Below are 25,429 nucleotides of genomic sequence, written 5' to 3'. Positions count from 1 at the left end.
ATGGCCTCTTCACAGAGTATCACGCCCCCAAATGAACCTCCGATCGAATCCTCATGGCTGAAACCAAGCCTGTTTCCAGCTTTTAATGCAATGCTTCTTATTACAATAAGTGGCATCTTCTTCACCTTTCCGTGAGTCTCCCATGGAAGGTGTCAGTGTCTTAGACACAGAAGAGAAAATAGACAAGGACAGTACAGAGGCAGGGAGGGAAGTGGAGAGAGAGGGTCAGCAGGGGAAGGAGGATATAGAGTTAGAGGGAACCCAATGTGAAAGCACAGAGGTCTGGAGTGCCTGACGCATTTAGGGAACTATGAGAGACTGCTAATGCTGGTGACATTTTGTGGAGTCTCCATGGTCTGTCTCTAACCTGGATATTTAGATCAGTCCTTAAGGCGAGTGAGTCCTACCTCAGGTGAACTAGGCCTTGTGGGGAGCTCTGGGTTTCCCCAGACTAGGACTGAGTCTGGCTCTGGTTTCAGGTGCCGGTGGTTGGCTCAGAATGGGCAGTGGGAATTTGCCGTGGTTTCGGGCCTATTCTTTATACTGTCCTTCAGCAGCCTCATTTTCCTCAACGGGTCAGACCCAGGCATTTTGCACAAAGGTAAGGCCTCAGACCCCTGGAGAAGGAGGTGGTATCCCAAGGGCTGATGCCTATAGGGGTGATTTCAAACATGCTAACCCCCCTCAACCCCACCCCCCGCCCCCGTGGCCTCAGGAGCCCTTCCCTCCATGTCATCATTACTTGGGCCCTGGCACTTCATTTCCCAAGCCACTGAAGTGCGAAAAAACAGAATCCTGGAGGTGTTCCAGCTGCTTTCGAAGCAAGGACTGGGCAGGCTGGCAAGAGAGGCCAGCAGGCCCTTCCAAACCACGCAGTTCACTCCTCCTCCTTCCCATTTTACACACGACTTCAAGCACTGATCACTATTCCAAAAGGGGAGAGCTCTGTATAGAGCTCCTGTGGCTGGACAGCCCTTTCTCTCTGACTGCCGCCCATCTGAGTGGTCAGCTTGCTCAACAGGGACCGGGATTCCCCTGCCCTCCTCCTCCCCACCCTTCTTGTTGCCCAATGATGCTATGGGGCGGCCCCAAGTAGTAGAGTGGTGGAAGGGCCTCCTGCCACTGCCCAAATCTCTTCCCCTGCCAGGCTCCTTAGAAGAGGACCCCAACATTCAATACATAGCACGAGTGAACAACACGGCCTTTCGCCTGCAGTGGTGCTCGAAGTGTTCTTTCCATCGTCCACCCCGGACCCACCACTGTCCCTTCTGTAATATCTGTGTGGAGGTAAGTACTCCTCCTTCCTGTCCACTCACCAACCCATCCCAGGGCACCTGGCCAGGACCAGGAACTTCACATCATATGTGGTCCAGGGGTGGGTATGAGATCATCTTCCCACACTGCTACAAGTGGCTCTCAGCCACTCTTGGTCACTTATATATGTTATTGCCTCCAGTTCTGCACTTGTCCTGAGACGCTGGCCTTGCTTGCACAGGTGCTGACATGCAAAGGGCACCATCTGTGCTGAGCCTGGTGGAGTCAAGGGGAGGAAAGGCAGTGACTGTCCCACTAGCTTGCTGATACTAGATACCCATAACTTTAGGCCGGCTGCTGCCCTGTTCTGGGTATTGTTGCCTGTCCACCTCTGGGTGTCCAATTGAGGGTTTCCTGGGTTCCGAGTGCTCTTCTCTCATGTGCACACCTTGCACGGGTTTCCAAGTACAGAAGGCTGGCTGGGCTAGAAATTCTTCTCATCCTTACCCAGTATCTGAAAAAATACAGCTTCACAGCTTTTCTGTATCCTGCTCAAAGTGACACCAGGCAGGTCTTGTCTCTAGAGACCTCACTCATGACAAACGACCTGATGAGCCATGGCGTCCTAACTGTGCTCTATCCATGGACGTGCTGGTTTCACCCTGGAGATGGGAGCTCACGTGCAGGGCCAAGAGCAGGAGGTCTAGGGGCTGGGTTGAGGGGGGGGCTCAAGATTTTGGGGTATTGGGCTAAGCCAAATAGACCCTCAAGGTCTGCCTTCTCTCCTCTAGGACTTTGACCACCACTGCCTGTGGGTAAACAATTGTGTAGGTCAAAGAAATTTCCGCGTATTCGTGCTGCTGCTGGTGTCCCTGTGCCTTTATCTGGTTGTTCTTCTGGCTACCAGTGTGCTTTTTCTCATTCGTACAAGACACATGCCCTTGTCGCTGGACTCAGCCATGGCGTATCCACCCAGTCCCAAGGGCCCACACTGGGAAGAGAATGGGTTGTGGGCAGGGACGGACAGCCAAGGGGCAGGACAGCCAAGAGGTGGGGTTAACCGAGGGAGGGCTGATGTTGTGGGCAGGGCTAAAGGGAGAAGCTACTTGGGAGGACCTATGAAGGACAGATTGAAGGCGAGTGGGGTCAGGGAGATGGGCGTGGTAGGATGGACTATGGAGTTAAGAATCTAGGGAGGCCAAGAAGTGGGGAAATGAAGGTTGAAAAGGGTCAAGTGGGAGGCCAGCATGGTGGGGTGAGGTTTCTCTTGGGTGTGCTGGATTAATTGTCCAGTCCAGGGAGGCAAAAGTGGGTGGGCGGGGCCAGCCAGGGCGGGGCTAATGAGGGCTGTCGGTCGTTGGGCGGGGCCAGGAGAGAACAGTTTGTCTGTTCTTCTTAGCTTGTGTATGCACAGCATCGCAGTAGCTGTACCCGTCTTGGTACTCCTGCTGCCTGTCATTCTGCTCCTGATGATACAGGCTGTGTCGGTGAGCAAGGTAAGCGAGTACTGCAATACCGGACGGTGCGGAGGCATCTTGCATCTTTGGGAATCCGGCACTTTCGGCTGATCTTCACTGCCCTTGGTCCTGATGGTGCCTCATGAGTCCTTCCAGACCCACCCCTTAAGATGCAGCTCAGATCTTTCCTCCCCCTGGAGCTCAGTGGTCATTCTTCCTCGTGGGTGCATTGCATGGAGAGCCTGTTATTTGAGGGATGGGTGCATCCTGCGCTTGTGTTGATAAGAACCCTGCGATCAGAATAACACCAGCAGACACCTAGGGAAACGCTTGAGACGGGGGTCGGTCCTGAGTGGTGTAGCAGCCTGCAAGAAACTGAGCTTGGCGAGGCCAGCATTGTAGAGGAGGACGTGCCACTCTTCCTGTCCTAGGTGTGATTTTGCAAAGGTGGAAGACAGGAGGGTGTTGTCTGTGAGAGGCACACCTTTGCAAAAAGGCAGAGAAACCCGAATGTAGGATGTTAAGGAAATGAGGAAGGAACGATTCTAAATCAAACCCAAGGTGCCAGATAATTTATAAGGAGGAGTCAAGATTAAAAAGCCCCTAAAAGTTGAGCGTGAAATTTAGTTTTGATGAAGTGGAAACCTGGGAGGCATGGTGGGATTTAAAAAAAAAAACACAACAAAAACTCATTTATTGAGGAATAAATTAAAACTGCAAAATTCACCCTTTTAGTCTAGGATACGGGATTTTGACAACTGGATACTGTCCTGCATTCTCCAGCATGATCAAGATTAGGCAGTTTCTTTACTCCAGAATATCCTTTCATTCACCTGTTGTTGTCAGTCTCTCTCCCTATGTCCTTCTGGTTTTTCTTTTTTTCCAGGATCACATGTAAATGGAGTCATTGCCTTCTTTTCTCTGGCTTTATTTATTTAGGACAATGTATTTGAGATTCATCCACGTTGTCGCTCATATCAGTATTTTATTTCTTTTATTGCTGTGTAGAAGCGTATGGATGCCCTATAGATTGTTTATACATTCATCAAACGAAGGATTTTTTACATTATGTCTAGTTTTTGCCAGTATTTTTGTTTGTTTTGTTTTGTTTGTTTCATACTAGAAATTGAACCGGGGGGTGTTTAATCACTGAGGCACATTCCTAGCACCCCTCAAATTATGTTAATTTTTTTTTTTTTAATTTTGAGACAGGGTCTCACTAAGTTGCTTAGCGCATCACTAAGTTGCTGAGGCTGACTTTGAACTTGCCATCCTCTTGCTTCAGGCTCCCAAGCCTCTGGGATTATAGGTGTGGGCCACAATGCCTAGCTAGTTTGGGGTAGTTATAAATAAAGCTGCCCCAAACATTGATGCACAGGCATGTGAACATAAGTTTTCATTTTTGTTGAATAAATTCTTAAGGGTGGCATTGCTGAGTCATAAGGTAAACACGTGTGGAACTTTGTAGGAAATTGCCAAATTTGTCTTCCAAAACAACTGTAAGGTTTCTAAATTCTACCAGCAATGTTGGGAATTCCAGTTGCTTCACATCCTCACCAACATTTCACACTTTTTTTTTTTCAAATATATTTTAGGTATCAGTTGACCTTTTATTTATTTATATGCAGTGCTAAGAATCGCATTCAGTGCCTCACACACACTAGGCAAGCATTGTACCACTGAGCCACAACCCCAGCCCCTCACACTGTCCTTTGTTATTTTGTTTTGTCTTTTAATCAAACCTGTCTTATTAAATGAGTCGTAGTATTTCATTAAGGTTCCAGGTTGTGTTTTCCTAATGAGTAATGATGTTGAGCCTATTTTCATGTCTGTTTGGCCTTCATTAGGTCTTTGGTAAAATGTTTACTCCTGGCAGGGCACAGTGGCGCACACCTGTAATTCCAGCAGCTTGGGAGGCTGAGACAGGAGGATTCCGAGTTCAAAGCCAGCCTCAGCAAAGCAAGGCACTAAGCAACTCTGTGAGAACCTGTCTCTAATAAAATACACACAAAAAAATGGACTGGGGATGTGGCTCAGTGGTTGAGTGTCCCTATATTCAATCCGTGGTACCCACTCCCCCCAAAAGCGTTTACTCCAATCTTTTGCCCATTTGAAAAAACGGTTGTTTTCTTATTGAGTTTTAAGAGTTTTCTACATCAGATTCAGATCTAGGTTTTGCACATCTCTTCTTGCAATCTGTGACTTGTCATTCCATTTTCTTCATAGCATCTTCCCAAGAGCAGGAGTCCTTAGTGTTGTTTTTCTTGGACTAGGGGTTGAATCAGGGGTGCTCAACCACTGAGTTCTCCCTCAGCATTTTGTGGCTGTTGTACATTCTACATAGAAAATTGTCATCTGTGAAGAACAGTTTCATTACCTTCTTTCCAATCTGTGTATCTTTATTGCTTTTTCTTTTTAGTGTTGAATAGGAATGATAGGGGTGGGCATCTCTGCCCTGGGATTCCTTTAGTATGGCAATCTCTTGACTAAAGGCTCTTTCAGTAAGACTGGTGGGCAGCATCAGTGGTTGAGGGGACGCTGCAGACCCCGAGACAGTGAACAGACAGAGGAGCCTACCTGCTCATCACCTCCCATCCTTTTAGTCCCCAGCCCACCACTGCCATATCTGGTCCTCCTCCCACCTGAGACTCTGTGCTTGGCCCTTATTCATCAGCCCTGTGGTCTGCCTTTACTTTGAGCTTGACCTTTACTGCTTTGTGTACTGAAGGCCTTCAGCCCAGATTTTCCTGGGCCATGTGATTTTTGACTAGGAAACTATGATGTGGCCTCCCCACTGCCCCTGTCCTCCCAGATAGTGAAATTCAGTTAAGGCATAATTTTAGAAAAAAAAATGAGAGGTGGGGAAATGAAGTGGGAGTGGGGTGGTGACATTGTCTTTGGAGCAATTGAGCAGCACAAGGAAGAGTTTAAAAGGTATCTGAAAGGGGCTGTGGTTGTAGCTCAGTGGCAGAGAACTTGCCTAGCATGTGTGAGGCACTGAGTTTGATCCTCAGCACCCCATACAAATTAAAAAAAAATAATAAGGTCTATCAACAACTAAAAAATATTTTTTTTAAAAAAGGGGGGTGTGTGGAAGGATGAGGTAAGAGGACAGGTGTGGCCAATGGAGACAGAACAAGGATCTTGCACAGGGAGGCACAGGATGATGAGGAGCCCTGAGAAGGCAGGAGAAAGGAGTGCAGTGTCAGCACTGTCTGCGGAGAGCTGCTCACAAGTGGGTCAAGGGAGGTCACTCTTCCTAGGAGCATAGGAAGGCAGGAGGCCCTGGGTCACTCTTGGGCTCCCCTGCCCTTAGAATCTTGCTCCAGGCCTGGGCTGAGCCCTGGCTAAGCTGACTGACTTAGGAGGAGTCACTGGGAGATGGCCTTGCCCAGTCCTGCTGATTCTGAGCTCCTCTTCCCATCCCCATCTCCCTCCAGGGCAAATCACTCCGGAACAACAACCCCTTCGACCAGGGCTGTGCCAACAACTGGTATTTGACCATTTGTATGCCAGTGGGACCCAAGTGAGTTGGTAAACTGAAGGCTCAAGTGGTGGATCTCTGGGGCTGGTGGGAGTGGGGTGAGATAAAGCTGGGTTTTCTTCTTTGGTCCCTGACCCCAGCTCCCAGGCCCTGTCACCCATTGTCCTTTCCTTTGGGGTTTTCTCCAGGGCACTCTGGGAGCCTCTGGGAACGTCCCTATTCATTGCCCTTCTAGGTTCTTGCCCTAAGAAATGGAGTAGAGGGGAAATGCAGCCTGGATGAGACTCCTGGCTGGGAACCCTGGGCTCTGTGCTTTCCAAGCTGAGGGTGAGGGTGGTCAGGGGGCCCAGGCCAAGGTGGGTAGTGACTCCCTGCATTTGGTCTATCACGCCCCAGGTACATGTCTGCAGCTACTTGGATGCAGCAGGCGGAAGGCCCGGAGTGGGACCCTGAGCAAGGGGACCCAGTGCACACACGGTTCTCGCCAATATTCCCGTCAACACCGTCCCACAGAGCTCCCTGGGCCCACATCTCCAACACATGGGCAGGGCCCCCCAGGGAGTGGCGAGGCTGCAGCTTTACAGGAGGTGAGGAATAGTGGGTGTGCATTGGGAGAAGGATGTCTGTGGGTCACACATGTGTTGGGGGAGGCTCCTGAGGTTGGGCTGGCCCTGAAGCTGAAGCACATGGAGCTTAAGGAACAGAAATATGAACCTGAGTGTGCGGGTTCCAGGTTTCAGAGTACTCCCAGGTGTTGCTGAATAGACAAAGAGAAAAGACTGCACCACTAATTTGCTAGTTGGCCTTGGCCAGTCCCTTACCTTTCTAGGCCTCAGTTTCCTCAGTTATTAATGAGGACTGAGACTAGTAATTTATGTTTTAAAGGAGATTCTTTTTTGTGGGGGAGGGGGACAGGGAATTGAACTCAGGGCACTCGACCCCTGAGCCACATCCCCAGCCCTATTTTGTATTTTATTTAGAGACAGGTTCTCACTAAGTTACTTAGTGCCTCACTTTTGCTGAGGCTGGCTTTGAACTTGTGATCCTCCTGCCTCAGCCTCCCAGGCCACTAGAATTATAGTCATGTGCCACTGTGCCTGGCTCTTTATTTTTTTTTTTTTATGGAAATTTGTACTTGAAATCCCATGTGAAATGTATGAAGTGGAGCATTAGGAGTGCAGTAGGGTAGATAACCCATGGTGCCCACCAAGGGCCCTTGCATTACTTGGGGTACCAGCCCTCTCCTTTGTCCTGTCTCCTGGGGCCCAGAGCCATGACTGTGAACTGCAGGGTAGAAGCTAGAAAGAACACCCATGTATTGACTTATGTGTTTAGATTTCCATCAGCCCGATGCCGCAGCAAAAAGCCCACAGAGAAGACTTGGCCTCCCATCCACGAGCCTCTCACTCACCCATTCACACTGCTGGATACCAGGACATCTGAACTTCACCTTTTGAGCCTCCATGTGGAGGCCACTCGTAGCTGAGCCCTCAATCACTCCCCTATTGGGAGTGCTAAGACTTCCATTCCTGTTGTATATTTGTAAATAGTTTTTACTTCTTCCTATGGCTGCTCTGTCTGTTTGTTCTAGGTTTAGAGAAGCGGTGTTTCCTGGGGATGTAGGGAGGCTCTGAGGGGTTGGAACAAAGCCCTCTTGGAAGGGAAAGATCCTTGCTCTCTGAGAACCCAAGCTAGGGAACCAACATTGTCTAGCTCATTGACCTTGAGCAAGACACTTGTCATTTCTCTCATCCTGAAAATGTGGCAACAGTAATAATCACAGTGACTGACCTGGCTGGCTTCCTGGCAAGGGCTGGAGATGGGAGGAGAGAAAACCCCCAGCTAGCACTAGGGATGGAGCAAGCCCTGTCCTGCAGCATCCCTGTCTGACTACAGGGGGTGCCAGCTGCCCAGGAATTTGAAAACCAAGTCTGGCCCAGCCCTCTAGTGGGAGGTGAGCCAGCCTGAGTCAGTCTGGAGCCCCTTCCTGGGCGCCTCCTCCCCAGATGTGGGAGGGTGGGGGCATTCATCCTGCATCTCTCCTGCAACTGTGTCCCACCCTGGTCCCTTCCCCCTGGGGTGCATCAGGTGCTGGTTCTGGTCCTGTCCCTGGGGTAGACTCAGGAATTTTGAGTCTGCAGGCCCCAGAGTGTTGGGCAGGGGGCACATCAAACCGTGTGTCTGTTAGTCTCCAGAGTGTGATCTTGGGACTGGGAATAATATCACCTTCGTAGTAGGTTGTTGGAGGAGGAGGTGAGGTGTTTCATCTAGTGCACAGCAGGCAAGCAATGGATGCAGCTGGAATGATTTATGGTTATTTTCTCCACTAGTTGGGCGACCCAACCATGTCAGAATTTCCAGAGTACTATTAGTGGTTGTGGGGCTCTCTGAATTTGTATCAAGGACCCCATATCATCTTGCCACATGAAGTATCAGGACAGACAAACTATACTGCTTCTTTCCATACTAGTATCTGGGTGAAACCATCTTGTGTGATAAAGGTGGAGGCAAAAGGATGTCACCCAAGGGGTCAGATGCATGTCCCTAGGGTGTGTGTGTGTGTGTGTGTGTGTGTGTGTGTGTGTGTGAGAGAGAGAGAGAGAGAGAGAGAGAGAGAGAGTATGCACATGTTTGGTATGAGCTCATCCTCAGGGGTGTGTTCGCCCAGCCCCTTATCCTTTCTGACCAACTTTAGGAGGTCGGTGACCTATGATGCAGGATGTGTCTCCAAGTCTCCAGACCACAAAGTCCCACGACAAGACTGCTCTTCCCTCTTCCTTTCCTCCTCAACCTCTCCTGGGAAGCCCAGGCCCAGCCCCACCCGCCTGCCCTGGCTTGAACTCCAACACTTCTCATCCCCTTTCAGTGTCCCAATATCTATCTCCCTGGGCTCAAGTCCTTTTGGGGCTTAAGGCTTTTCTCAAATCTTATTCCTGCTCACTTCCTCTGTCTGGGAAGCCCGAGTTCATGGGCCCATGGCAGAGAAAGAGGGGAGGAGTCCCTGTGCCCAGGTTTTAGTGCCTGTGAACCTGTGTGTGCAGTAGGGATGGCTCAACCCTGCTGACCAACAGGGGGAAAGGCCGAGTGGGGAAGCCAGAGGCTCCCAAGCTCATTCCCAAAGGACAGCCCTCCCAATAAACTGGATCTGAGTGAGGGAGGAGAGAGGTGGTCCAGGAGCCTGGGTCAAGGCCTGGATGTGCATCATGGAACTGCCTGGGTGGGGGAGTGCTGGAGGGAGTCCAGCTCCAAGCGGGGCCCAGAAGGCCAGGCCCCAGTCTCTGAGGAGTTCATGCTGCCTCCTCCAGCCCCGCTGGCTGTCCCCCTGCCATCCTGCCTATCCCCCTGCCATCCTGCCTGGTTCAGGTCTGCACTCATTGGCTCCCTGCCTTCAGGTATACAGGGACTCACTCAGTCTCAGGCAAGGGCCTTTTAAGTCCTAAGCTAGATGTGACACATCTCCTTGACAATCTGGTCCTCAGTTTCCCCACTAGAAAAGGATGTAATTTCCCTCAGATTCTCAAAAGAGGACATGGCCTTTCCAAAGGCAAAGACTTCCTGCTCTGGGATGAAGATTTTAGGTGTGTCCGCGCCCTGCCCCCAGCCTAGGATTCCTAGGATTTCCTTAAGAAAGACCCTTGGATCAGGCTCATTGCTTCTTGAGCATTAAGTGGGACATAGAACATTCCTTCCTTTGACGTCCTCCACCATACCGTCTACCCTAAGCCTTGGGCCAGTCTTGTGACTCCTTGCCAAGTTGAGAGGACCCAACTGGGCTGCACCCCCTTCCCTTTTTGCCCCCTTCTCATTTCTGCTGAATGTGCCCTTGATTCTCAGACATGCCCCACCCAATCCTTGGCCCATGGATAAGGCAAGGGGTGTTATAGGGGACCAGTTATGGGGCCCACTGTCCACCTACCCAGGAAACTCTGCCATCCCTGGGCCAGAGCCAAGAAATGGCCCCCACGCCTGCAGGGCTACCAGGTGCCCACAAGCTCCTAGAACAGTAATGCCAGATTCGTGGGACCCCAATAGACCTCCAGGAGCCGAATCTGATGCAATTACACAAGAGTCTTTATTGCAGGCTCGCGCCTGGACTCTCAACCCTTTGCAATACAGCGGTCCTGAGTAGTGAGTCCCAACCCTTAGTTAGTGAGAATTTATAGGTTTTGGGGGGATACACTATGCATCACAACATCACACAGAAAATCATTTTATACCGCGGGAAAATCAAACAACAATTCTTAACATTGATGAGCACATTCACTGGCCAGAACAAGTTGGGTAAGGGTAGTGGGTGAATTCAAATGGTGGATATATTTGAACTGATTGGTTTAGGCCCGGAAGGGTTGCAAGAGTCTCTATGCCAAACTGCAGGGTTGCCTAATCATGTTATACATCACGGAAACTACTGGGAGGTCACCTGACATTTCAGATATTTTTCCTGTCTCCTGCTGATTGGTGGTTGCTAGGGGGTTGCTATGGGTCCTCATCTAGCTTAACTGAGTCAGGGTCACCTAGCACCACAGATCCCTTTTGTTAAACAACTCAGCAGGGTGGGTATGTGCCTAAGAACCTTCTGTGGGTTTTTCCAAGGACAAGAGTCATGCCCCCTCCCTCTGGACAGGCCTTGAGGTAGAAGCTGATTTCTCAAAAATGGAGTCACATCAGTTTCTCAGAACCTGGGATGGAGAGCCTAGCATCTCCAGACCTTTCCTCATGGGCCTCTTGGGAAGTCAGGGCATATAGGATGAGACTCAACCTAGTCACCCAGCTCTGCCGCCAACTAATGTGCCACAGGAGAATCTGTCTTCCCTTTGCTAAAACTTGGAGTCCTCAAGGTAATCATAGATATCACACTGAGGGTCACAGACTCTTAAGTCTTTAGGGAGGGTAGGGACTCAGGGATACCTCATCCAGCTGTCTGCCACCCCCAGTTTTGCAGATGGGGCTCTTAGGTCCTGCAGAGGGAAGAGTTTGCCCAAGATAACCTGGTGGCATCAGCCTGATGGCTTTCTCTGGTTCCCAGGGGACCACTCTCATTCCTGCTTCCAGGGCCATTCCAGCAGGGGAAGGGCTTGGACAGTGACCACAGGGCCCCACTCTCGAGGCAAACTTAGAACTGGCAGTGAAGTTCAGCACAGGGCTGTCTACTGAAATGGCGGCCAGTTTGAACCCCTCTCCAACCCTGCACTGTGCCCATAGTGCTCCTGCTGCCTCTGGCTCAGCCCTGTCCTGCTCTGCCCTGAGGGCCCCACCCAAGAAGGCCTGCAAGTGGCTGAGGGTGAGGCAAGGCTAGGACCCCTGGGGCAGAGGAGCTGGTTGTCTGAGGAAGTGGGGGTGTCCTGCCCCTTTTACACACTTTAGAATTCCTTTGTTCTCATGCCTTCACTTCCTCACAACCTGCTTACTTGACCTAAAAGATGGAGTGATCCAAGGGCCAGAAGGAAGTGGATCAGGGGTCCTGGCAAGAAGGGAGCAGCCTAGGAGGCATTCATTAACAGCCCCTACAACTCCCTGCAGGGAGGAATAATCCCTGGAGGCTGGTAACCTTGGCAACAGGTGGAAAAGGGGAAGTGCTCTAGAGGTATTAACATTTTATTACTTTTCCTTTCAAACCAGCCTCCATCTTTCTGATCTGACCCATTATTTATTACTTGCACTGTCCTTTTGTCCCCACCAACAACACATTCTGAATATGTGTCCTATGAAGACAATGAAATTTGATTCCACGTGTACAGACCACTGATTACTTCAATTTTCCTTACTTCCAATCACCTCTCCCCGTACCTTCGACCTCCCTGCTTCGTTATCATAAATATCCCTAAACCTTATGGGGGAGAGATCTGAGACTTGATCTGTCTTCTGGCTTGGCTGCCTCCTAAATAAAACTTTTCTCGTTTGCAAAACTGGTCATTTTGAGAAAGTAATTTGGGAAGACAGAGAGACATACTAAGTGTCAAAAGCAGCGCCATAAACCGCTAAATGTGAAAGGCTCCCTCCAACACTTGCAACTTTGAGGGCAATGTGCAAAGGAGGGTGTAAAATTGTGTAGGTCTACCCTTCCTCCACCTCTAGACCAGCCCCTACCTATCCTCCCTCTGCAAATACTAACACCCCATACCAACAGGTTGCTGTCTGTCTCTCTGGAGATAGCCTGCTTTTCCGCAAAGGGGTCTCTCTCTTAAGATAAGCCCCCATTCTTCCTTGAATATGTATCTACTTCACAAATAAACCTCTGTCTCTGCCTTTGACTGGTGCATGGTAAAATTCTTTTCTGTCATGTCTGCAAGAACCCTGCTGGCCCTGAGTCAAGTTCTCCCTTTCTCTGGAAACTTCTCAGACCATTCTTCAGAGAAATATCTTCTCCTGTGACAGGTTCAGTGATTGGCATGCCATCTATGGGAGGCGGGTGGCCAGGACCATGCCTAATTCAGTAACTGACTGTCATGGAGAAGAGATCTCTTCCAAGAAGGGCAGCAAAGAATTTCAGCATGAGTCTGACAAAGGCAGAGACAAAGGTTTATTTAGAAAGCAGATACACATTTAAGGGAGAATGCCATCTGTCTCAAGAGTGAGAAGCCCCTCCTGGAGTTGGAGGTCCAACATTTGTAGAAGGGCCATAGTCAGGGACAGGACTGAGGTGGAGACAGGGTGGAGCTGCACAATTGTAAGCTCAGTTTTCCCTGAGTTTATGTATTTCCCTCATTTTACAAGGACATGAGCCAAGAGCCTGTCAAGATTTTAACACAGTGACTCCCACTGCTTGCCTGTCCTCAAGCTTGTCTCTTTTGTCTAAAGAAAACACAGAGACCAAGCTAGAATTTCATAGGACCAAGCAAATGGGGAAAGGGCCGAGAAAGGAGTGCAGGTTTGGGGTTTGGGGAAGGAATACTGAGAAGATAGCTCTGGCTGTCTCCCTATTCATTCGTACCTACTCCCTTTCTTGCAGTTTTGGAGAGAATACAGGTATGGGGGAAGGCTGCAAAAGGGGTGGGGGGAGGCTTTCTTTTTGCCCCAGTGGTATCTGAAGAGCCAAAGTGGGCAGCAGGACAGAAGCTGACTCTCTTGCCTAGCTGACTCACAGTTTTTATTATTTGATTGCTTGTTTTCTTTTGGCTGACTATACCTACCCTCAATTTTGCCTAAACACACACACTGGCTCATTAATTTAGAGGCATATGCTGAATACCCACCAGTGACAAGAGTAAGATGTGACCCCGTGCTCATTGTTCACAGACCTAGAAATTGAGATGGACACTTAAAGAGTTAGTAAAAAAGATGAAAAGTGCCAAAACAAGTAGGACTGTCTGTGAATGTATTAATCATACCTTTATATTCTGCTTTTTGTTGTTATTGTTGTAGTTTTTAAATAAGGGACTGCTTCTTTGGGGTTATCCATTTCCTAAAGACAGTAAAAAACTGCCTAAGGCACACCTCTTATATGCATACCAACCACTGGGGGTGGGGGCTATACTTCTAACCTCTTCTTTTAGCAAGCTCTTAATGTTCCCTTTACCTAATTGCCCCAGGGCCAGGTACCAGATTGCAAGAGACATTCCTAAATGCTGCAGCCTGTTGGAGTTAGCCAAACCAAACAATTCAAAACTTATGCTCCTTTACCCAGTCCTTCCCTTAAAAACCACAATAAAGGCTCTGACCTTGTTTTCTGACTGACCTGGTATTTCCCTGTGTGCTCCCCATTCACAGCCTGCAGTGCCTTCTTTTTGTAGGGATCAGTAGTATAAGTCCCTTCTTCCTTCATGACAGTACTTTCTTTGTCTATGTGACTTAACACACATTTCAAACAATCCTGGGATTGGGTATGATGGTGCATACCAGTAATCCCAGCAGTTCAGTAGGCTGAGACAGGAAGATAACAAGTTCAAAGCCACCTCAGCAATTTAGCAAGGCCCTGTCTCAAAATGAAAAATAAAAAAAAGGCTGGGGATGTATGATATACTCAATGATTAAGTGCCCTTGGGCTCAATCCATGGTGTCCAAACAACCAAGGAAAAAAAAAACAACCACCACCATTTCTGGTTACACTTAAAACAGTGAATACCTATATCTCCCCTACTATTTTGTTTAGTATAAACAAACATAACTAGATAAGAGTTTGTTCCCCACATGGGTTCTGTTTCATCATTCTCAGAGCAAAGAGTCTACTTATTTGTTTATGAACTACCTTAGTATTCCTGGGATGCTAAAATAAAAAATAACAAATTTATTCCTCACAGTTCTGGGGACTGGAAAATGTAAGGTCATGGTACCAGCTTTCCTGATTCATAAATAACTTTCTGCTGTGTCCTCACTTACTGAAAGGGGCAGATAAGCCCCCTTGGCTTATTTTGAAGAACACTATCCCATTTTTAAAGATAGTAATCTCTGGCAATAGGCATGCACTGTATACAGGAATATAGGGCTCTGCCCTCATGACTTCATCATCTCCCATAGGTCCCACTTCCTGATGCCATCCCCTTGGAGGCTTAGAAATTCAACATATGAATTTGGGGGTTGGAAGTAGGAATACAAACATTCAGACCATAGCAAGAATTTTTGTTTAAGAAACTGGGTGGGGGCTTGGGGCTGAAGCTCAGTGGTAGAGCGCTGGCCTCACCCGTGTGAGGCACTGGATTTGATCCTCAGCACCACATTAAAAAATAAATTCATAAACAAAAATATTGTCTCCATCAAAACTAAAAAAAAAGAAGGAAAGAAAGAGGGGCTGTGGATGTGGCTCAAGTGGTAGCGTGCTCACCTGGCATGCTCAGTGCCCTGAGTTCGATCCTCAGCACCACATGCAAATTAAAGATGTTGTGTCCGCTCAAAAAAAAACTATAAAATAAATATCAAAAAATTCTCTCTCTCTCTCTCTCTCTCTCTCTCTCTCTCTCTCTCTCTCTCTTTAAAAAAAGAAAGAAAGAACCTGGGTGGGATTTGGAGGCGGTTGCTGGGGAATTTTGAGGAATTAGGAATATCCTATATGTAATGAATTCTTAGTAATTTTCAAACAAAAACCAGGTAGTCTGACAACTTCTGAATATCAAAGAAAACTATCCATTTCTAGAACTTCAATTGCCAGGCTCCTCTGTGTTTGCAAAGTATCTTTATAGCTAATCTGTCATTACTCACATTACTGATAATAGTTGAGAGATGCTATAAGACTCACTTGGCTTGAAATACCTTGGCCAATAACCTGGGTTTCCTCCTACTCTATTTGGTATAAATTGCCTAGTTATAGCCTCTATCAAATGGTAATTTAAGTTATCTGGCAGGGGAGAAATGTCTCTCTTTGATGATTTGCAGCTGTTGAAGATTTCTAGTAACTAGCTTGACATAGAAATGTGGGGATGTTTCTCAAGAAATATAAGCTTAGAGGGCTGAGGTTGTGGCTCAGTGGTAAAGTGCTCGCCTAGCATGCAGAAGGCACTAGGTTCCATCTTCAGCACCACATAAGTGTAAAATGAAGATATTGTGTCCACCTAAAACTAAGAAATAAACATTTTTTTAAAAAAAGAAATATCAGCTTAGGGTTTAATTCTGCTAATTCTGGGTATTCTTAGATGACCCCTAAAGCTCAAGTGTTGAAGAGTTGGTCCCCAATGCAGCAGTGTTCAAAGATGGGGGTCTTTGAGAACAGATTAAATCACAAGGACTCTGACTTCAACAATGCATTCATTCATTTATGGTTCAGAGTTTACTGGGTTTTGAGTGAGAGGCTTTGTTATAAAAGCAAATTCTCCTTTGCTTCCTAGGCACCACGAGGTCAATAGCTTTGGTCTACCACATGCTCCCTCAGTGATGTTCTGCCTCACTATAGGCCTAAAAGCAACAGAATCAGCTAATCATAGAATGAAACCTCTGAAACTATAACCCAAATATAAATATTTTCTCTTTTCTAGTTGTATATCTTAAGTATTTTGTCAGTGACACAAAGCTGATCAACAAACTGAATTCCAATCTTTTCCTTGGACATATTACCACAAATCAGTTTGGATAATCACTTTGGCAGACACTGAGACTGACTGGGGCAGGATAGGTGTTCAATAAAATTTATTGCATATTCAGTTGAATGAATGGAAGCTTTACTGCATCAGTTCCAGCTGTGATTTGCATAGAACAGGGTCCAACTCTAGTTATACAAAGCAAATAGAGAAATTCCTGGAAGGGTATCAGGAGTTCATAGAATTAAGGCAGTTATCTGGATTGTGGCAGATTGCAGAATTAAGGCAGTTCCAGGGAGCCTGCACAAATCCACAGGTTCATGAATAATCTGTCCCTAGAATTGCCATTAGCCCCACCTCTAGCATCCCTTCTGATCCAGGATTCAAATTCCTGGGACTTCAATGGTCTAAATTACCTGTTTGAAATAATTAACCCAAAGGAGATAAAAGAAGGGTCTTCAACTCCCAAGATGGGAGGCTGCAATGGAAGACACATACTAAGAATTGTCCCAATAAAGCCTTCACACAATAAGAAAAATTTCAAAAAAGAATATGGTGGTAATAGAAGAGGGGAATTAGATATTGCACTGTGAAGAAAGACAAATATCATTCACATTGATATTAAAGAGAGATGGGCTTCGTGGGGGGGGCGGCGGTTACTGGTAAAGTAGGAAATATAACGGTGTAGTTTCAGAAGAAGAAAAAAGTGACCATCACAGTCCTCATGTAGCTGGCCAGACAGCTACAAGAACCTGGACAATGGGGTACAGAAAATAAGTATTACATGGAGTTCCCAGGCTAACATAGGAGGTGAACAAATATTTGTTCATTGAATTCACAAGAAAATGGAAACCTAAAACATGCTATTTAGATACAAGGAACTGAGTTTCCTTCTGTTAGCTCAGTGGGGAATGTGTCCCCATAGACAGTGACTCATCCTTAGAACCAGTTGAGACTTCCCATTTACTCTTAGGCCCTTATCAAAGATACTGGGTTATCTTTTGCCTTCTGTGTCAGAAGTATGGGGTCTCCATGAAGTTAGTCTTGGGCTTTCCCAGACTTCAGCTACACTGGAATGACTGCTTGCATGCTCCCAAGAGACATGCTTCTCTTTCTGGGTTTTCAGATAAAGAATCAGCCCTTAACCAGGTGAATAAGAAGTAAAACTCTATTTATACATGTTGTGTCAAAATGCATTCTACTTTCATGTAGAATAGAACAATTAAAAAAAAAAAGAATCAGCCCTTAATTCCTGGCAATTATTTATCTCTTTTTCTATAAGAATCTCTTTTCTAGCCAATCGCAGTGGTGCACAGCCAGTAATCCCAGTGGCTCGGGAGTCTGAGACAGGAGGATCGTGAGTTCAAAGCCAGCCTCAGCAATGGCGAGGTGCTAAGCAACTCGTGAGACCCTGTGTCTAAAGAAAATACAAAAAAGGGCTGGGAATGTGACTCTGTGGTCAAGTGCCTTGAGTTCAATCCACAGACCCCCTCAAAAAAAGAATCTTCTCTGCTGCACGCTGCCCAGTCATCTGGCCCAGCTGACGGTGACCTGTGGACTCTCTGACAGAAGAGTCACCTGGCCCTCGAATGCACCATGTCTTGTTCCTCCAGCGTTGACACTATGAAGAAGGTGGTTCAGCAGCTCTGGCTGGAGGCCGGACTCAACGACATGAAGGTTTCCCAGGCAGTTGCTGACTTGAAAAAATTTTGTCTGCAGAATGCTCACCATGATCCCCTACTGACTGGAGTATCTTCATGTACAAGTTCCTTCAGACCCCAGAAAGTCTATTCCTTTTTGTAGTCATCTTTCTGAGGTTTCCCAAACCCACTGCTCAAGAACCAGTGAATATTCAAGAGAGCTTAATTTGAAGCCTGTACAAAAAATTTCCCTGTAACACATGTACCAAAATACAATCTTCTACTTTTGTCAATCCTTAACATCTACCTCTCTGAATTTTCATGAATTTCTATTTCACAATGGTAATTATTTTATATACACTGGCAGCAACATACAATAAAATATTTATTTATTTTTTAGTACCGGGGATTGAACCCAAGGGCATTCAACCACTGAGCCACATCCCCAGCCCTATTTTGTGTTTTTATTTAGAGACAGGATCTCACTGAGTTGTTTAGTGCCTTGCTTTTGCTGAGGCTGGCTTTGAACTCTCGTTCTCCTGTCTCAGTCTCCCCGGCTCTGCTAGGATTACAGGCACGTGCCACTACACCTGGCTCAAAATACTTGGTATTAAAAAGAAATAAAAAAACAAAAAAAACTTTCTTCTTCCTCTTGCAGAGAAGCCACATAACCCAGATATTGAATCCTGGTGTACTATAAATCTGAATTTCAATCTTAGGTCTTTCCCATATTGGCTGGTTGTCTCATCTTGTTGAATATGACCAGAGCCAGTTCATTACTCTGCGAAACTCCTGTCCTACAGGAATTTTGAGTGAAAATATACTTAAAGTTCCAGACACATAAAATACTGGATTTCTCATGATACCCAGCCATTAGGTCGTGTCCAAAAGATAGACCTATTAAAAATAATGCTCAAGGGCTGGGGATGTACCTCAGTGATAAATTGGTTGCTTGCATGAGGCCCTGGGTTCAATTCCCAGCATTTAAAACAAAAGAAAAGTTCAAGATACCACCTCCCCTCACTCCAAAAGAATATGTTAGACAGGTGAGGTGGCACCTGTGATCCCAGTGGCTTTGGAGGATGAGGCAGGAGAACTGTGGGTTCAAAGCCAGCCTTAGCAACTTAGTGAGGCCTTAAGAAACTCAGTGAGACTCTATCTCTAAATAAAATTCAAAAAACATGCTGGGGATGTTGCTCAGTGGCTAAGCACCCCTGGGTTCAATTCCCAGTACCAAAAAAAAAAAATATGTTAGCTGGAACATGAGACTGATCAAATTATGTGCATGCAAGGATATGGTATAATGAATCCCAGTATTATGTAAAATTTTACTAATAAAAATAAATAAATAGATTGCAATTTTTTACTTGGGGGAAAAAAAAGCAATGTATTTTCTTATCAACAACCCCAGAGTAAATCTGTAAATCAGATGGCTTGCATCATAAGTGTATCTGGTGGGTACAAATAATCATTTTCTAGAAACCCATTATTTTGTCAAAAAGCAACATTTCATTAGGTACTATCAGAGCTTGAATAAAATTTCCCAGTAAAATCTCTCCATTCTGGTCCAACGGTGTCATTCAGTGATGGAGCAATTGCCTAGCTCATGTGAGGCTCTGGGTTTGATCCACAGCACAGGGATCTCCCAAATCCTTTAAAGAAACAAGTGGTTCGGTACACAAAGATGTTTGTTAGATAGAAGGAAGGTCACCACAGTGTAAAGGTAACGTGTAAAGCTTGAAATTACTACAGAGAATTAAATAAATTATAATATAAAATATAATAATTTGTTATAGATTTTTATGTAGCCGTCGTTAAGAGATTCTGCAGAAATATATTTACTCACAAGTGGCTTTCTGAGGTAGTAGCATGCAGTGAGAGTGGTCTGTCAGAGATTCCACCACGGGTATGGTCGGGCCAAAAGCACAGAAGGCAATGGTGCAGCCCATCACCCTCTTCTTCAGATGCTTGCAAAATAGGTGCCAATTTCAGGGGTGGTTCTATGAGCAAATGAATATAATGAGAAGAGCTGTATCATTGGTTTTGATGAGTACATGAGCATTGTATCAGATGATGAGAACAGATTTATTTTAAAACAGTCAAGAAAACAACTGGGTTGGATCATACTAAAAGAAGATAATATTGGGCTGGGTACAGTGGCGCCTGCCTGTAATCCCTGCAGCTTGGGAGGCTAAGACAGGAGGATCTCAGATTCAAAGCCAGCCTCAGTAAAATCAAGGTGCTAAGCAACTCAGTGAGACCCTGTCTCTAAAATAAAATACCAAATAGGTCTGGGGATATGGGCTCAGTGGTCAAGTGTCATGAGTTCAATCCCCAGTACCCCCCCACCCAGAAAAAGAGATAATATTATTCTGTCACAAAGTGCCTCCAACTAGAAATGATAACTGAAAGGCTGGGACTGTAGCTCAGTGGTAGAGCACCCGAATCACACATGTGAGGCACTGGGTTTGATCCTCAGTACCACATAAAAATAAATAAAGACATTGGGTCCAACTACAACTAAATATATATATATATATATATATATATATATATATATATATATATATATATACACATATATTTGGGGGAAACATATTTTTCATATAGTTTTTGTTACCTTTTTGATATTATCAGATGACAATGCTGTGGGGTTGATTTTATTTTAAAAAGTTCTGGGCCAGGACAGTGGCACATGCCTAATTCAGGAGGCTGAGACAAGACTATCACAAGTTGAAGGCTAGCCTTAGCAACTTAATAAAAAGTAAAAAGAAATGATCGTTGCATCCTTTTTGCCTTGATATTAGCCTCTTCAAGAACCCCATTTTTTGGTACAGGGGATTGAAATAGGGGCTTTCACATGCTAGGCAAGTGCTCTACTAACGAGCACCATACCCAGCCAATCCCCCTTGATTTTAGACAGGGTCCACCTGAGTTGCCCAAGCTGGCATCAAATTTGCCATCATCCTGCCTCAGCCTTTTGCGAAGTGGGGATGAGGAGACATGTCCTGCAATGACTGGCTGAGACTAGATTTTTCAAAAAACTTTTTCTCAAGGATATCTCTTAAGAAGATACAGGAACAAAACTGTGTCCAGAAAAACAATTTAAAATGTATATTGAAGGCATGTCTCCCACATGAGCTTTTGGAGGACACACAATATCAAACCATGATACACTGGGTAGAGGATTATAGGCTGGTGGGTTTTCCTTTCAACACTTCAAAATTTTACTCAACTCTCTTTCTCTAGCACATTTTAGGAGAAGTTCACTAAGATTCTTATCTTGGCTCCTGTATGAGTAAGATGATTTCTTTAAATACCATCTCTTTTTCTTTGATTTTCAGAAATTTGAAAGATGGTAGGTGTAGATTTTGGGTATTTGCCTTGTTTGATGTTCTCAGAACTCCCTGTATCTATTACTTCATAAAAGTTTTCTGTCATTATTACTCAAAGTCTTTCCTCAACTCTCTTCTATTTTGCTTCTCCTCCTCCTATTCCAACTGCACGTGTGTTTATCTTTTGCAATTGCCCCGTTGTTCTTAAATTTTCTGTTTCAATTTTTCTTTTCTCTTTGCAATTTTGCCTGAGAAATTTCTTCTGACCTATCTGCAAGTTCACTAATATTCTCCCCAGTCATGTCCAGGGTACTAGTGAGCCCATCAAAGGTGTTAAGCATTCATCTTAGTCATTTTATCTCCAGTCTTTCCTTTTTTTTCTTGTTTACCATTTCCATCATCAGCTTACATTATCTATCTTTTCTTGAATATTCTTGTTCAGCTCTAACCCTCTATAACCCTTAGGATGTCAATCATAGTTGTTTCAAATCCCTGTCTGATAATTCCCACAGCCTCATCATTTGAGGGTCTCATTCGAATGCTTGCTTTATGTCCTTTCTTCTTGCTTTTTAGTATGTATACCTTATAATGATTTTTGATTGAAAGCTAGACAGTGTACTGAATAATAGGAACTGAGGTAAATAGGCCATTTATTTGGTGAGATTTTGTGCTCATCTGTCTAGAAGTTCAGTCATGTTTACTGTTTTCTGTTGCCAAAGAGGCCAGAAACTTTCAGATTCCTATAATGTGCTTATTTTCATTTCTTGCCCAGAAAGAATTTGTGTCTTCAACTCTTTCATCTCTAATTCTCTAAAGTTGTGCGGAGGCTTTTTGGTATAGTGGCACAGTAGAGAGGAAGGAAGGATTCTGTGGTCTATGATTAGATCATGGTGTTGAGTGAGCCTGTATTGCTGAGGTGTGACTTTCACTGGTGTTTCCTACTTTTCCACCACCACTAGCACCTTGCAGGAGATAAGAGCCTGGAGTAGGAGAAACGCCTTCCCCCTTGAGGGACAAGGCTCTGGTGAAATCCTTGTACTTGTAGAGTAGGTTTCTGTTCTGGAGAATGGTTGCTCTTTTCACAATGGTTACCTCCATGTCCAGGATCACTATTCTCAAGGGACCTAAATGTGGTCTGCCCTCTGGGATTCACCAATCAGGGCTCCTTTCCATTATTGGCAGCACCCATCTCAGGCACTGATCCCATGCTCCAACTTCATTCCCTTTCTACTCAGCCCCCTGACTGCAACTCCTCCTGGAGTCACTTGCTTGGTGGTTGGTGGCAAGGACTCTGGAGCCAGACCTCATAAGTCCGAATCACAGCTCTACAACTGTCCAGCAGGGAGACCTTGGGTAGCACTTAGCACCTGGTCACTCAATTTCCCTATCTGTAAAACAAGGAATTGTGGGTTAATTCATGTAAACCACATAGAACAGTGGTTGTGCCACAAATGCCCTGTGTGCTGAAGACAGACCACGATATATGCTGATGTAGAAGGGGAAAAGGTACACTCATACACTGCTGGTGGGACTGCAAATTGATGCAACCCAATCTGGAAAGCAGTATGGGGATTCCTTAGAAAACTTGGAATAGAACCACCATTTGACCCAGCTATCCCTCTCTTAGGTCTATACCTAAATGACTTAAAATCAGCATATTACAGGGACACAGTCACATCAATGTTTATAGCAGCTCAATTCACAATTGCTAAACTGTGGAAACAGCCTGGATGCCCGTCAATAGATGAATGGATAGAGAAACTGTGGTATATATACCTAATGGAATATTACTCAGCATTAAAAGAGAATAAAATTACGACATGTAATGAATGGTGTTAGAGAATATCATGCTAAATCAAGTAAGCCAATCCCAAAAATCCAAGGGCTGAATGTTCTCTCTGATAAGGAAAAATGGAGGAACTTTGATGGGGCAAAGGGGAGGCAGAGGTGAGGAGGGGGCATGGGGGTAGGAAAGATGGTGGAATGAGATGGACATCATTACCCTAGGTACATGTATGAATGCACATATGGTGTGAACGCTACATCAGGTACAACCATAGAAATGTAAATTTGTGCTGCAGTTGTGTACAATGAATTAAAATGCATGGTGCTGTCATATATATCTAATGAAAAATACAAAACAAAAAGAGAAACCCTAAGGCTAGCATGGTCTGCTCCAAAGCTCAATAGACCTGGTAGTTATGATTCTAGTACCACTGCTAACTTGTCCCATGACCCAATGCATGTCATCCCTTCTTCTTGTGCTACAACAGAAATAGACATAAAACTTGGTGGTAGACTGTGACCCAAACATCACTTCATTCTCAGTAGAAACCCAACTGACCAAGAGAAATCTGAAAAAAAAATATTCAACATTACTAATCACTAGAGAAATGCAATTAAAATCATAATGGGATACCCTTTCGCACCTATTAGAATGCTTATTATCAAAAAGACAAAAGAAACAGTGGCACATGCCTTAATCTCAGGAACTCAGGAGGCTGAGGCAGGAGGATTATAAATTCAAGGTAAACCTCAGCAACTCAGTGAGACCTGATCTCAAAATAAAAAGTAAATAGGTCTCCAGATGTCTATCAGGGTTAAAGTCCCCCTGGGTTCAACCCCCATCATAAATAAAAGAAAAAGAAAGACAAAAGATTTTAAGTACTGGTCAGGATGTGGAGAAACTAGAATTCTTGTACTATGTTTGGGGGAATGTAAATTAGTACAGTCATTATGGAAATTAGTATGGGAAGTTTCTTTAAAACTTAAAAATAGAGCTCAGTTGGGAGAGTGCTTGCCTTGCATGGACAAGGCCCTGGGTTCAATCCCCAGCACCAAAAAAAACAAAAACAAAAAACAAAAAACTACCCTATGGTCCAGCCAATCGGTGCATGAATGGATACAGAAAATGTGGTTTAGAAATATAAGGGGATACTCTTTAGTCTTTAAAAAAAATATAAGGAAATTCTGTCATTTATGACAAATGAATGAGGCCAAAGGACGTTTTATTGGGGGAAATAGCCACGCACAGGGCAACAATCACATGATCTCACCTACATGTGGAATCTATAAAAGTTGAACTCATAGAAACAGAGAGCAGAATGGTGACTGCCAGGGGCCCAGGAGTGGCTGGGCTGTGGAGGGGGAAGATGCTGGTCCCAGGAGAACAAATTACACTTAGATGAGAGGGATGAGTTTAAGGGATCTATTGTGCAATATAATGACTACAGTTAATAATAACATACAACAGAATGAGTACAGTTGATAATGTTATCTACACTAAAAATGACTCAAAGAGTAGATTTTAAGGGTCCTCACCACAAATAAGAATATGAAGTAATGTATATGTTAAAAAGCTTGACTCAGACGTTCTTCAATGTAACATTTTTCAAATTATGTTATATGCCATAAATATGTACAAATTATTATTAGTATTGTTATTATCATCATCATCAGGGATTGAACCTAGGATTGTTTAACCATTGAGTCACATCCCCAGCTCATTTTATTTTTGAGAGATAATTACATCATAAATCCCACCATGGAAGTGAGTAAACTGGGAAGATATTTAATTGGTAGATTTCTACCTCCTTCCCCAAACTGGAGCTCTGTTACAAAAAAAGGAAGAAGTGGAGCTAGGATGAGCAATGAGCACTGTTGACTCCAATTAGCACTGGGCCTGAAAGGGGGATGACCATCACCAAACTTCTCCCCATGCCATCTTCACATAATTTATGGCCTCTGTATTAGCCTGCTTTCTGTTGCTCTAACAAAATACCCGAGAACAGATAATTTATAAGGAGGTAAGTTTTATTTAACTCAGTATCCAAGATTTGGCAGCTCCTGCAAGGGATCTCTGGTGAGGGTGTTCACCAGATTGTGTGTCAGAAAACAGGGAGGGACCAATCTGGCTCTTTTGATAACAACTCCCTCTTACAGGAGCAAATGGGGGCCCATGAGAAGTCCATTACTCCCTTGAGAGGGCATCTTGCAGAGTGACTGAGTTACCTCCCACTAGGCCCACCTCTTTCAGGTTCTACCACCTCATCACTGAGGACCAACCCTCCAGCCTTTGAACCTTTGGGACAAACCACATCATATCATCACAAGCTCCAACAAAGCTACCATCATAAGAGCAGGATGTCCCAGTCTACAACATGTGCGTATGTGGGGATGGGGGAAGGTTGATCTCAGAAGTCACTGGAAGCAGCCAGAGCCCCCATTCCAGAACCTCTGCGATGTCACTTCTGTTGTCATGGCAGTCTGGGTGCCAACCCAGAAGAGTTCGTTGGTGGCTTCAGTCTGTGAGACT

The 25,429-nt window shown here is 45.3% G+C and overlaps 1 protein-coding gene across 1 annotated transcript; it reads left to right on the top strand.

Moving 5' to 3' along the window:
• LOC143389322 (palmitoyltransferase ZDHHC19-like) lies at positions 1–25,425 on the top strand. The gene is made up of 6 exons (XM_077108162.1): positions 1–131; positions 480–601; positions 1,148–1,287; positions 2,046–2,218; positions 2,669–2,776; positions 25,380–25,425. Exons 1-6 carry the CDS (start codon positions 1–3, stop codon positions 25,423–25,425), a joined length of 720 nt encoding a protein of 239 aa, XP_076964277.1.
• Positions 25,426–25,429: the final 4 nt, after the last annotated feature.

The sequence above is a fragment of the Callospermophilus lateralis genome, unplaced genomic scaffold, assembly GCF_048772815.1.
Source record: "Callospermophilus lateralis isolate mCalLat2 unplaced genomic scaffold, mCalLat2.hap1 Scaffold_181, whole genome shotgun sequence".
NCBI classification, from domain to species: domain Eukaryota; kingdom Metazoa; phylum Chordata; class Mammalia; order Rodentia; family Sciuridae; genus Callospermophilus; species Callospermophilus lateralis.
The sequence above is the reverse complement of the archived record's forward strand: the minus strand, read 5'-3'. Positions and strand labels throughout refer to the sequence as shown.

What these genes read in the sequence shown, in the direction of transcription:
- LOC143389322 (XM_077108162.1), top strand. Translation starts at nt 1, where the DNA reads ATGGCCTCTTCACAGAGTATCACGCCCCCAAATGAACCTCCGATCGAA. An exon ending in TCGCTGGACTCAGCCATGGC is followed by an intron (nt 2,219 to 2,668) that starts GTATCCACCCAG and finishes GTGTATGCACAG; the next exon opens with CATCGCAGTAGCTGTACCCG. An exon ending in GAGTACTGCAATACCGGACG is followed by an intron (nt 2,777 to 25,379) that starts GTGCGGAGGCAT and finishes TTGTCATGGCAG; the next exon opens with TCTGGGTGCCAACCCAGAAG.